Here is a 14,668-nt window from a genome sequence, read left to right as displayed (position 1 = left end):
CCACACTTCTCCCTCCCGCCCTGAGCAGTTGGACCACCCACAGTGCCATGGCCTTGGCTCTGGTTGGCCTCCACAGAGGAACCATCACTCTCACCGTTTTCCAAGGCCGAAAAATGGTTTGCGAGTGAGGTGCATTCAGGCCATTCCCTCACTACCTGCCTGGTCCTTTCTTCTGTCTGGTGGTCACCCATTCCCTCTCTGCTTGCACTTCCTTAAGCTGTGGTGTAACCACATCCTGAAACATACTATCCACGAGCCTCTCAGCCTCGTGAATGCACCATAGTGCCCCCAGTTGCCGTTCAAGCTCCAAAACCCAGAGCTCGAGTTGCTCCAGTTGGAGGCAACTCCTGCACACATGGTCTTCTGGACCGCCAGGAGCGTCTAGGATTTCCCACATAGTGCAGGATGTGCAAATCACGTGACTGAGCTCCGCAGGCACATCTTAACTAAACAGAATATGGGCCTTTGCTTTTATTTTACCCTTACTCTTACTTAAGCGTAGATTAGATGTTAGATCCTCTAAGTGCTGCTGAGTGCCTATCCCAGGGTAGTCCTCTTGCACTCTCCTCTAGGGACTGCTGACTGCCTGTCCCAGGGTCCTCCTCTCGCACTCACTGTTGATATTTGGTTTTCAAGACATCCCTCAGTATAAGGAAATTAAATAAAAATAGTATTTCTCATGGACAGGAATTCCAAGAGTCAGCCTACTCAGGGTCTTTAAAAATAGTAGACCTTAGCGACACCAGCTGCAGTTTACATTCATTGCTAGTGGAGGTATTGCCTCAGGAAGGGTCTTAGAACATCATCACCTGGCATGATTTTAAATTCCTTCAATGGCATTAGCCCTACCTTGTTATATTGCAGCACTACCATCAAGGCAAGCCAATATAACATGTAAAATACAGTCAGTTTGTGCCTTCTCGTGCCAGTATGGTTTAACTTTCAGCTTCAGGAAGTTGTCCTGTAATCTAAGTTCATAGCGTCCTCTGGCTGTGCTACCGTTTTCTGGATTTAGTCAAATGTTTGCCAATAAGGAAGGTGTGGGAGGGGAAGGAGACTAAAGAGGGGAGCTGGTGGTGTAGTGGTATTGTCACTGGACTAGTACTCCAGGTATCCAGGGTGATGGTCTAGGGACCAAGATTCGAATCCCACCACGGCATAGTGAAACTTGAATTCAATAAAAAACCTGGAATTAAAAATCTAATGATGACCATGAAACCATTGTCAATTGGTGTAAAAATCCATCTTATTCACTAATGTCCTTTTCAGGAAGGAAATCTGCTGTCCTTACCTGGTCTGGCCTACACATGACATAACCCATAGCAATGTGGTTGACTCTTAGATGCCTTCTGAAATGGCCTCTGTTCGCAGTTAGGGATGGGCAATAAATTCTGGCCATGACAGTGAAATGAAGGTGGTGAAAAATGCTCTATTCTTGAGCACCACTGAACAACCAGTCCAGATCAAAAAAACGCTTAAAAAACTGGTCCTTAATGTTTTTTTGCTTTTAATGTAGACCGTCCTGGGCTGATGAGTGTGAAGCAGATTGAAGAGATGCAAGACAGTATTCTCCAAGCTTTGAGCCTACACTTGCAAACTAACCACCCAGACTCTCAGTACCTCTTCCCAAAGCTCCTGCAGAAAATGGCTGACCTGCGCCAACTAGTGACTGAGAATGCACAGCTTGTCCAGAAGATTAAGAAAACTGAAGCAGACACTTCATTACATCCACTGTTACAGGAGATCTACAAGGACATGTATTGACAAACATTGCACATTCAGTATACAGCTTAATTTTGCACCCCCACCCCTCAAAACCAAACATGGCTCCATTGAACTCTCACCAAAATAGTTCTGCGCAAGTACGCAAGGAAACATAAAGTATCTGTAACTGGACACTCCTCTTCTGAATTTTCTGTTCTTCATTTGGTTTGTTGCAGTTGACTCATTTGAAGTCAGCAGAGCAAAACCATAATAATTAAAGCTGAAAATTGTAGGACATCAAAAACATTTACAACACTACTGACTGACTGCAATAAATAATTTTGTGTTGTTATTTGTGATCTTGGTTACAGTACTAAAACCTCCAATTGGTAGATGCAACCTTGGTCAGAAAGCAAATTTTTACATAACTATCCAATGGTACTAAGCATGCTGAGCCCAACAATATACATCCATTTTGCTGGTCTATATAATTAGAGGGTATGGAAATTATATGAACTGCTGCAATGAATGTGGCTTATACTATATAACAATCCATAGTATAAAGGAACATGCTCCACGAAGTGTTTAGTTAAGAAATGTGCATACATTTACAGGGCTAGCCATTAACTCTTCCTTTTGTGGCATTTTTGAAGTTAGTAATTAACTGCCTTTCAAAACGACTTTGAAGCACTTTGAGAGATTTCACAGAAATATGATGAAGTGTTTAGATAAATGCAATTCTTTCTTTGATGAAGAATTTCATTCAAGTTTTTCAAGTCACTTCTTTCACATTTCTATATCTGACAGCCGCACCTGCTTGCCAAACTCTGTTGAGGACACATTTGTAAATTCCCTGTTGGGGATTAAAATGTAGGATTGGGAGAATCTGACCCCTTACCTAACATTTCACAAACTGTGTTTACATTTGTTCTAAGGGTATCAATAGAAGGCTTATAGTGTTGGACTGTTTATTGGGGCATTCCTTCCTTGCTGCGGTTAAATTCACCAAATGAGTTAATTGAGATTAGTGAGGAACCTTTAATGAGGCACTCTATTTACATCATTGTTGATCTTTGGGGGGAAATAATATAGCCATAAACTTTGTTAAACAGTGAAATATTACCATAAATGGAAGCCATGAAATTATTTTGATGCTTTTCTAATTAGTAACGAAATCTCTGGTTGGACCTTAATTGCCAAATCTGTGTTTTCTCTTTGCATTGAAAATTGTTAATTTGGTATCACTAGTTACACTCCCATGGGGAACTGATAGGTCCTATTAGTTCTACTTTGCATTCTGTTCTGCTTCTCAATGGAGACAGGAAAAATCCACATTTATTTCTTGCCTCTCTCCCATTTCTATGTTGTAGCAACTTTCTGAAAAGATTTGGTCTTGTCTGTGTTCACTATTTTTCCCTATGAGTAGTGAATTCTGATAGACAGGGAAATGCTGGAATTTTATTCTCTAGGAGCCATTTTAACAAGGATTGTTTCAACAATTGGTAGCACAAGTGAAACAAGATAAATAGAGCAGCGTCTCCAAGCAATTGGTTTGTGACTGGCTGGCTCAGCTACTGCACTGATAATGGTATCTTTCAATACAAAACTATTATATTCAGAAACTGATGATATTGGAAATAAGCAGGCCCATCAGCATTTGAAGAGAGAAAATAAATAAATTCCTGTTGTAGGCCCCTTGATGTCATCATCTACTTTTCAGACACTAGTGGGCCTGCTTTGCATTTTCTGGTTTCATTTAAGATTTCTGGCATTCAGCATTTTGTTTTCTACCTGCATGATACCAGAAAGTTTTACACCGCCAAACTTTTCCAAAGTATAGCTGATACTAAATTTAGTTCAGTGCGCATTTGACACTGGGTACTGGATAGTCCTTGCATCAGCCATTAAGTAATGTAGGTTAAGCCATAAGTGGAAATTCTTCCTTAAGTCCACAAATGTGCAGTATTACAGTTTTATGATATTTTACATCCAGTTGTAGTTTTGACTTAACTGCTATAATTTTAGAATTATTTTATTGCTAGGTCTCTTAAAGAGAATTTGGGGAAGTTTCTGATGTGTCCTGGTGGTACACTCAGAGTTGGGGATGCCTGCTGGAATTGGCTGTTAGTTTAGTTATGCAGCTAGCCTGAACAGGAACTGATTGACCAATGGAATGTGCTGGTGGGCATAATGAAGACTGACAAGTACCAGTCCTGGAGCTTAAAACTGGGAAGGGCAATTACAGGGGACTTTGTAATATTGACATGCGATTAAATCATGGAACCTGAATCCAGAAATGAGTTTTGCTACTGTTTGTTTCAAATAGCTATAATTTTTTTTACATTTCTTTTAGTTGTGTTTATCTGTTTTCCCCTTGATGCTGTGTGATTTTTGTTCTAAATGTTTTCTTCCCTTGCCAGTGTTCTAGACCTCTCCTAGAGATGTTTACTCCTTCCTTGGGGTATAGTTCCAATTAGGTGCCCTCCACTACCTTGTGCAATTGACCAATTGTTTAAATGTTTCACTTGAGCCTGGACTGCAAAGGTTTGACCATATAGGTTGCATCAAAGCTGAGGCCAATCCTCTCTAACAACGTCCACATGTGACCCTCCAACAGGAGTACTGGATGGATATTAGGAGTGGGAAATACTTTATTAATTTTACCCTACTATACCCTGACATTGCTGAGGCTAGTTGCCAATCTCCACTAGATATTGCCAAACTCTTCACTTCAGAACAACAACTTGCATATATAAAAACACCTTTAACATAATAAAATGTACCAAGGTGCTTTACAGGAGGGCTATGGATCAAAATTTGAAGATTGGACCTGGTGTTTTTTTTTGGTCAGCAACGTTATTCACTATATAAAGCACAGAGATGTAGGAGAAGTGTCCTTATGATGATTTATAATATGTGGGACCAACGTCAGTGAGCAGTGAAATGGGTAGGAGGGGGGAATGAGCAATGAGTATCTATATTTGCACCACTGTCCATGACATTTGTAGGGGGATCCAAGTATGTAGTGTGTAACAGTAGCACAGTGATGGATTTCTCCTATCAAGACAGGACTTGACTGCCTATTGCCATTTTCCATTAGACCCTAGCCAGATAATTAATATATACTGTGCTTACTTTACACCCGTAGATGCCCATACTGTTCACATAGCAAATTATTTTCAGGGCTTTACCATAAAATATTGATAATTCATGCTCAACACAAACAGATTCTGCAGGCGGTTGCTGGAAAATCTGAATGCAGATTCTCACTGGTAAAATAATTACTGTGAATGCAGGAAGCTGATAGTTTAAAAAATCTTTAATGAATTCAGGTTTTTTTAAATCACTAATTAGTTTACTTGGTGATTCAGTATTGAGCAATACAAGCGTTTAAATGGGGAAGAGTTTCCTGTTTGCCTATTCATGAGTTGAAGGAGGATAATGCAGAAAGGATTGTTGATTGGTAGAAATGATGAAAACCTACGTAATAAATAAACTGTAAAGACTGTTAATGTGACAGCTAATCTCAAACCTTTACATACACTTTCTGTGGAAGGGGTTGCACCAAATTAAATTCACAAGGAAATACTGAATACATTTGTGGTTTTCTGGAGCTATTTAATTTCCATTGATGTTTCTGATAGATTCCAGTTGTGACATTCTAAAGGAAATGAGGATGATTTATTCGTGTGATATTGGCATTTTACCATCCCAATGTCACGTTTTGTGTGGCTTCCTTTAAGGTGTCAAGCAGATTTATTTAATATCACTTGTTGGCAATGAATAACTATAACTGATAGCAAGGCAGAAGAAAGACAACGTAAAGAAAAACAAAGTCTGAAATTGATTTATGCACTTTTTGACTATTTGCTTCAGACTCTAATGGTGTTATTAGTGCGTTAGCGCCCTCCAGGTGCATTACCAACTGTATTTGTCTTTGAATTGTCTGTTACATTCTTAAACTGAGAGATCTTCCACAAACTGTCTTAGTTTTTTTTCTACATATGTAATGAGCCTAATGCAATGATTGCAAAAGGCAACTGGGAAATGGATTTAAGTTTTTAGTCTAATAGACTCTAATACTAATTTAAATATAAATATCAATTTAATTAGTTTGAACCCAATAGTTATAATCTTTTAAAATCATTTTTGTTTAGTACTAGGGTATTCTATCTGTGGAAGATGCAATAAATAAGCGTTATCATGTATGTTTTGCTAAACTGACGTATGTATTTTTTCAGACTGTGTGTCTTGTTAAAGATTGTCTTTTTTGTCACCTAAACAGAATGCCTCTGTTTGGTTAATGTGTTTTTTGTTAATAAGATTATTTCCTTTCATTACTTTTGTTATATAGGCTATGCACTACCTGGTCAATGTGGTTCTAACGTTGTGCTGTTTGCACTGATAGTATTTTTGTACTAAAAGAGCTTCTTAAAAACTCCAGTGTAAGGATGTGTTTTATGTTGGAACCCAGAAATTTTAAAAACTGTTTGTAACCAAACCAACCCAACTCTCTCCCAGTGGCCAAGGTTGAAGATGAGCTAAAATCACCTTACCAGTGTAGTCAAATATTGTCTGCCATTGTACCGTCTTACTAGCAGCAGAACATTATTTTATCAGAGGTAAGGGGACCTAGGCATTTCCCTCCAATATACTAATAAAACTGAACAAGAATTACCTCTTTCAATCATTTTCTTGCACCAGGAGTTGTCTGGTTCAGTTACCATACACTCCTTGCTGGCTAGGTCTACCATTGAAACACTACAAAACGGGAATATATTGCTGGCCACGGAGATGAAAGTGCATCATTTGTCGACTACATATTCAATTTTTCCAAAACAAATGAACGGGGTTTCAGATGCATGTGTACACAAAACAGTTGCACAAATTAAATAGTTGTCCTTTTATCTCTCAATGGAGGCCAACACTTGTAATTCTATCTCTATTCTTTGAGGTTTTACCTTAATCGGAGTACTAGATCTGACAAATTCTACTTGTCCTGTGGACAGGTAATTGTACATTTGCACTTTTCCCTGTTTTTATATCTGCACGGACATGAATAGGTGGGATGTTTCATTCACCATGTCTTCAATATAGTACCTACAGGAAACACGGACACAAGTGTCTACTCAGGACTTAAAAGCACTGTGCCATTTATTTGAACTATTTCAATACCATGATTTGATTTGTTTATTTGATCATCCCAGGCTAGCTTCCTTTGTTTACATAGTTACTGTGACCATATCAGTTACAAGGTATGTGTATATTCTATGTTCAGAGGTTAGACACAAATTTAGCCATTACCTCCATAGGAAAGGATTTCATTATGGTTGAACAAAACAGATTAAGGTTGGCACCTAGACGTGCAAGGTGCTTTATTCATCCATTCATGTTCTAATTATACTAATGTCTTAAAGAAGACATGGGTATCATTTTTATGTCACATCTCAGGACAGTAAGATTTTTTGATACTGTATGTAGGTTATGTATTATGTCCTAAGAAGCATGCAATAAATTTCAAAGTAAAAGCTGGAAAAATTAAATATCTGAAAACTGCATATTTTTTATGTTGAAACCTCTATTTTTGTGGCATCATTCATGACTTCTACAAAACATTCAGTGGCAAAGATGGTACTAAAAATTACTATTAAGGACTGCCCATATGTAAGGCCTTTTGCTGAAATTCTGCAGATATCAATCATTCAAGGCCAATTCTAAAGTTTGTTATATTGTCCCATGGAATGCACCTTTCACTCAGCTGTACTAACCAATTTCACCAAGTATTTTTTCCACCCAAAAGTTGTTCCTGATAAGCTGAGATTTCTATTGAAAATTAAATCTCTGAAGTGAACCTCAGTTAATGTAAATCAATAGTTCAGGTTTAATGAGGTCAAAAATGACCTGTTTTAAAAACACATGGAAAATACAAGGTAGCTTTCTGTAATATGTGGAAGATAATAAATGGCGCTGTGACTTGCAGATAAGTTGGGTTCGCTTGCCCTGTACCTAATGTTAAAATATCATTTTTGAAGCCTCTTACCTCAATAGACCAGACAATTGAAATAAAAATTAATCCAGAATAAAACATAAGCAGTTGCAAGTTTCTGTTGTACGAACTGGTGTAAATGATTTTACAGGAAAGAGCAATCTCTAAAACACTTCAGTTGTCATGAAGATTCTGACTTATTGTGGCTTGTTGAAACTGGGTGGTTAGGGAGTTGATATCAAAACAGTAGTCTTACTGCTGTCTTAATAGGCTATAACAAGCAGAGTGTGCAGATCCAGCACTGAACGTTTTAGTCACCTCAGGACCCACAACACCGTGGAGTGGAAGAAAGTCATCCTCAATCCCAAAGAACTCCAAGAAGAAGAAAGAAGAAAAGGCAATAGATGTGCCTGACTGACACGGGGGTGGTGGTGGCGGCGGTGGTGTATCGTAAATACATCTAACTGGAAGTTCTATTATATAGGTCAGACCCCAAAGTAATTCTTACCAATAGACCTCCATCAATTAATTGACATTTTTTTTTTTGGAAAAATGTACTTTATTCATAAAATATCTGAAAGAACATTACAAAACATTTCTAAATGGCCATCACATAAGTGTACTCAGATTCAACTTTTCCATATAGATCACGAGGTACTTCAATACAATCAATGAACATTACAGACATTTCAATATGGTCATGATAGACAGACAATGCAATGGTATTCAATTTACATAGATCATGTTGCACTCTAAGGTGCTTCAATACAATTATGATACATTTAGTATTCACTGCATGCGTTCAATGTGAGTCATACAGTCCGAGGAGCCTATACAATTTCCAACCCCTTGGTGCACAATGGCAGAAAGTTCTTAGACCGTGACCTTTCCCCAATTAGTTGACAACACTTTTTTTTGAAAAATATACTTTATTCTTAAAATATCAGAAAGAACGTTACAAAACATTTCTAAATGGCCATCACAAAAAGTACAATCAGATTCACATTTCCCACATGGATCTTGAGGTGCTCCATACAATCAATGAACATTACAGACATTTCAATATTGTCATTACAAACAGTGCAACGGTATTCAATTTATCTACATAGATCACGTTGCACTCTGAGGTGCTTCAATACAATTATGATAACATTTAATTTTCACGACATACATTCATTGTGAGCCGTACAGCCTGGGGAGTCTATACAATTCCCAGCACCTCGGTGCACGATGGCAAAAAGGTCTTAGACAGCAACCTTTCCCCATTTGCGCCTTTGCGGCGGCTGCCCCAAGCTTTAGTGCATCCCTCAGCATGCAGTCCTGTACTTGGAATGTGCCAGTCTGCAACGCTCGGCCGGGGACAACTCTTCGCACTGGAAGACCAACAAGTTTCGGGCAGACCAAAGAGCATCTTTCACCAAGTTGATGATCCTCCAGCTGCATCTGATGTTTGTCTAAGTCTGTGTCCTTGGGAACAGCCCATAGAGCACAGAGTCCTGTGTCACAGCACTGCCCGGGATGAACCTCAACAAAACCACTGCATCTTTCTCCAGACCTTCTTTGCAAAGGCACATTCCACAAGTGAACAACAGTCTCTTCCTTACCACAGCCACCTCAAGGGCAATGTGCAGAGAGGATGAGACTCCTGGCATGCAGGAAGAATCTGACAGGGAGGGCCTTTCTCACCACCAGCCAAGCTACATCTTGGTGCTTGTTGGAAAGTTCTGACGATGAGGCATTCTGCCAAATGACTTTGACAGTCTGCTCGGGGAACCACAGGATCCACCATCCCCTTTTCCCTCAGGGCCTCTAGTGCCAATCACTGCCTGATGGACTTGTGGTCAAAAGTGTTTCTCTGCATAAATTTTTCCACAAGGGACAGGTGGTGTGGCATGGTCCAACTACTTGGAACATTCCGCGGCAGCATGGCCAGACCTATCTTTCACAACACCGGGGACAGGTAGAACCTCAGCACGTAGTGACACTTGGGGCGGGGCCCGCTTGCCAACGGGAAAATGATGCGGGATGACGTCGGGAGGAACCCCCGACATCATCCTGCCCTATTTAAATATTCAGGAAGGCGGGCAGACAGCGAAATCAGCTGTCCGCCCGCCTGCCAACCTGTCAATGGCCAATTGAGGCCATTGACAGGATAATTAAGGTAATTAAAGGCCCTGCCCGTCCAACCTTAATGCTGGTGGACAGGCCAGGAGCCCCAGTGGGCTTCTGATAAAACGTGAAACCTCATCTACTGGCGGGATGAGGTTTCATGTCTGTTTTAAAAATCTTAAATAAACTTTATGTGAGATTTATTAACATGTCCCATCTCGTGTGACATTGTCATATAAGAGGGATATGTTAATATAATTTTTATTTTTCTATTTTGACACTTTGAAGCACTGTTAGTGATCTCCCTGAGACAGCACTTAGTCTCAGGTAGCAGTACGCTCAAGAGCACACTTTGGCAGTTAGGAAATCCCTCCCCCTCTGCACCTGTCGGGCAGACTGCTGGACGGGCCTTAATTGGCCCACCCACTTAAAATGGCGGTGGGGCCCGCTTCGACGGTGGAGTTCTGCCCTCCCGCTGCCGAGCTAGTGGGGCCCGCCCACCAACCTAGTGCAAAATTCTGGTGTTTGCGTACCGAGGGTCAATGCACAGCTCGATGCAGCCACACAAAGGTGGCCATCAGGATGAGGGCGAAGTTGGACACGTTTTTCCCCCTTTATCTAGAGGCTTGTACATTGCGTCCCTGTAGACATGATCCATTTTTGACTCCCAGATAAAGCAAAAGATGTCTCGGATGATCGTCATCGCACAGGAGTGAGGAATGGGCCAGACCTGCACCACGTACAGCAACAGTGAGAGTGCCTCACACCTGATGACCAGATTCTTACCTGCAATGGAGATGGAGCGTTGCTCCCACATGCCCTGTTTTCTTTCCACTGTAGCCACTCGCTCCTTCCAGTTTCTAACGCCCTCTGAACCATATTCTCAGCACCTTCAGGCCATCTGACCTGATGGTGAAGGGGACAAAGGATCGGTCAACCTAGTTCCCAAAGAACATGGCCTCGCTCTTGCCACGATTTACTTTGGCTCGCGAGACCAGTTTGAACTTGTCGCTGATGTTGATCAGTCTGCGCACCGACAGCGGATCCAAGAAGAAGACGGCAACATTGTCCATGTATAGGGAGCCTTTGACCTGAGCGCCTCCACTGCCTGGGATTGTCACTCCTCATGCCTGGATCCTTGCTAATGGACTCAGCAAAGGGTTCGATGCAACACACAAACAGGACAGGGGAAGGAGGGCAGCCCTGCCTGATTCCGGATTTAATTGGAAAGCTTCCAGATTCCCACCCGTTGATTGAAACTGCACTACTGATGTTAATGTAGACCAATTGGATCCAGTTGCGGATTCCCTCCCCAAACCCCGTTTTGAAGAGCATATCCACCATGTAGGTGTGCGATATTCTGTCAAAGGCCTTCTCCTGATCCAGGCTAATGAGGCAGGTGTCCACACCCCTGTCCTGTACATAGACAATCGTATCCCTGAGTAGCGCAAGGCTGTCTGAGATCTTCCTGCCGGGCACAGCGCAGGTTTGGTCAGGGTGGATCACCAACTCCAGAGCAGACTTGACCTGATTGGCGATGACCTTGGACAGAATCTTATAGTCCACATTCAGCAGTGAAATGGGTCGCCAAATTCTAATTTCCTCCCTTTCACCCTTCCACTTGTAGACGAGGGTGACGATGCCTTTCCTCTTGGATTCTGACATGCTGCTGGCCAGAAGCATATTCTCGTACACTTTAACAGGCCTGGGCCGATCCAGTCCCACGGAGCCAAATATAACTCAGCCAGTAAGCCGTTGCTTCTGGGAGTCTTACTGTTCTCAAACAACTCAAGGGCCTTAGTCAGTTTGTCAGGAGTTAGCGGTTTGTCCAGACTCTCCCGTGTACTGTTGTCTAAGACCACCGTGATAGAGGACAGGAAGGACTAGGAGGCTGCACTGTCTGTGGGCTTCACGTCATACAATCCAGCATAAAACGTCAGACTGCGATGACTTTACTGAGCCGTCTTCTGTGTACCTTTTGGAAGAAGAAACATGAGCACGTCTTATCCTGCTCCACAGGGCGGACTCTGGACCAGAAGATGATCTTGGAGGCCTCCAAGGCAAAGAGCGAGGCTTGCTGGCTCTTCACCTCTTGGAGTTCCTCCTTGACATCGACCCCCATCGACTGCAGCCAGAGCAGGTTCTGCATGTTTTTCTGGAGTCGGGACGTTTCCCTCTGTTCCTTTCTAGCTTTCTGGGCACCTTTGAGGATGAAAAACATTTTTTTTTAAATATACTTTAATCATAAAATATCTGAAAGAACATGACAAAACATTTCTAAATTGCCATAGCAAAAAGTGCAATCAGATTCAACTTTTACACCTGGATCATGGGGTGCTTCAATACAATCAATGAATATTACAATCATTTCAATATGGTGATTACAGACAGTCAGACAGTGCAATGGTATTGGAGTTATCGACATACATCATGTTGCACTCTGAGGTGCTTCAATACAATTATAATACAATTAGTATTCAACGCATACATTCATTGTGAGCCGTACAGCCCGAGGAGTCTATACATTTCCCAGCCCCTCGGTGCACTGTGACAGAAAGGTCTTAGCCAGCGACTTTTCCCTATTGCACGTTTGCGGCGGCTGCCCCAAGCTTTAGTGCGTCCCTCAGCACATAGTCCTGGACTTTGGAATGTGCCAGTCTGCAACACTCGGTCGGGGACAACTCTTTGTACTGGAAGACCAACAAGTTTCGGGCAGGCCAAAGAGCGTCTTTTACCAAGTTGCTGATCCTCCAGCTGTAGTTGATTTTTGTCTCAGTGTGTCCCCCTGGGAACAGCCCGCAGAGCACAGAGTGCTGTGTCACTGATGAAAAACATACCCAGACATGAGTTGAGGAAATCTTCTAGCTTTGGGAACCAAGAGTCCAATTCACCTGTTCCTCTTTAGCATGCTACACTCTACAGTATGCCGTGTTTCAATTTACTCTCATACTATATCTGAAGGGATAATTTTCTGAGAGAAATCTATTGAATTTGCATTTGAATGAATACTATTGACATCTGTAATCGCCCTAGGTAACCTGTGCCATAGAAATAATGTTTCCACAGATTAATTTTGAATTTATCCCTTTTTAGGCACAGGCTGTGAGCTCTGGTTCTGCTGCTCTGGCTAAGATGAGACAGCTTAAGGTCTACACCTTCGGTCTGTCCGCAAGCATGACCCAGACCTCCCTGTCGCTTTCCATTTCAACACACCACCCTGCTCTCATGCCCACATGTCCGTCCTTGGCCTGCTGCAATGTTCCAGTGAAGCTCAAAGCAAACTGGAGGAACAGCACCTCATCTTCCGACTAGGCACTTTACAGCCTTCCGGACTTAACATTGAGTTCAACAACTTTAGACCATGAACTCTCTCCTCCATCCCCACCCTCTTTCCGAACCCTCTTTTCCCAATAATTTATAATTTTTAAAATATATTTTTCTTTTCCCATCTATTTTTAAATTTATTTCGATTTATTGTTTTATCTCCACCTTTTAGTCCATTTTGATCCCTTCCTCCACTGCACCCCCACCTGGGCTATCTGTCACTTGCTCGTCCTGCTTTCTACCCTTAATGTCACCATTAGCACATTCCTTGGATAATATCACCACTGTCAATAAACTTTTGTCCTTTTGTCTATGACATCTTTGGCAATCTCTTCTTTGCCTCCACCTATCACTGGCCCTCTATCCAGCTTTACCTGTCCCACCCCCGTCAACCAGCTTATAGTTCACCACATTTCTATATTTCCTTAGTTCTGATGAAGAGTCATACGGACTTGAAACGTTAACAGTTTCCTCTCTGCAGATGCTGTCAGACCTGCTGAGTTTTTCCAGCTATTTTTGTTTTTGTTTCAGATTTCCAGCATCTGCAGTATTTTGCTTTCAGCTTAAGGTCTATCTAGTTCCTTCAGAATCCCCAAATCTGTCAAACCTCTTTCAGTGGGAACATGCCCAATGAGCATTATCATTATGTAATCTCTCATCATTCTGGTTTGGTCTCTTTAGTACTCTTTCAATAGGTGAACTATCTCTTGGTTCTGCAGGGACCAGAACTGTACACTGTTCTAAGTGGAGTTGCACTAATGATTTATAAAGTGGCATATTACCTCACTTTCATATCAATATCCGTCATTCAGACCCAACAGCTGATTTGGTTTAGTCGGTTACCAAGCCGTTTGCAATAGCTTCAGTTTATTGTTGAGAGCTGCCGATCTCTTTCATTTTGCACTCCATAGAATGGACACCACAGAAGTAAGCCATTTGGCCTAATAAGTCCACGCTGGTGTAATGTTCCACATGAGCCTCTCCTACCCCTCCTAATCTATCACCTCCCCCCTCCAACATATCTTATACTTTTCTTCCTCATATGCTTATCTAGCTTCCTCGTAAATCTATCTATGCTGTTCATTTCAATTACTACATGTGGTAGTGAGTTCCATTTTTATGTTAAAATATACTTTATTCATAAAACATCTTAAAGAACATTACAAAACATTTCAAAATGGCCATCACAGAGAGTGCAATAATATTCAAATTTTCTGCACAGATCATGTTGCACTTTGAGGTGCTTCAATATAATAAAAGGAACATTACAAACATTTCAAAATGGTCATTACAGTAAGTGCAATGGCATTTATATTGTCTACATAGATCATTCCATATTCTAATCATTCCCTTGATAAATAGGTTTCTCTGAATTCTGTTGTCAGTTTGCAGCAAGAATGTATTTAACTTAAAAATAAACAGACATTAAAGGGTTTAAAAAGCTGGACTGTAAAGGCAGTTTTTTCTAAATTGACCAATCATATCCCTTAAGGAACCAATGAGACTCTTAAATGAGTTTCTAAAACAAGCTGTGAGTTGAAAGGA

General features: G+C 41.3%; 1 protein-coding gene across 1 annotated transcript in view; it reads left to right on the top strand.

Moving 5' to 3' along the window:
* The window catches only part of LOC121281871 (peroxisome proliferator-activated receptor delta-like), a 91,311-nt gene extending 84,075 nt beyond the window's left edge, over window positions 1-7,236 (top strand). Inside the window, exon 7 of the mRNA XM_041194960.1 lies at window positions 1,517-7,236. Coding sequence (XP_041050894.1) covers window positions 1,517-1,764 — 248 coding nt within the window. The 3' untranslated portion in view covers window positions 1,765-7,236. The remainder of the gene's footprint in view (window positions 1-1,516) is intronic.
* Window positions 7,237-14,668: the final 7,432 nt, after the last annotated feature.

This window comes from Carcharodon carcharias, chromosome 9 (genome assembly GCF_017639515.1).
Source record: "Carcharodon carcharias isolate sCarCar2 chromosome 9, sCarCar2.pri, whole genome shotgun sequence".
In the NCBI taxonomy this organism is placed as follows: domain Eukaryota; kingdom Metazoa; phylum Chordata; class Chondrichthyes; order Lamniformes; family Lamnidae; genus Carcharodon; species Carcharodon carcharias.
Note: the sequence above shows the minus strand (reverse complement) of the source record. Positions and strands in the feature narration are given on the sequence as shown.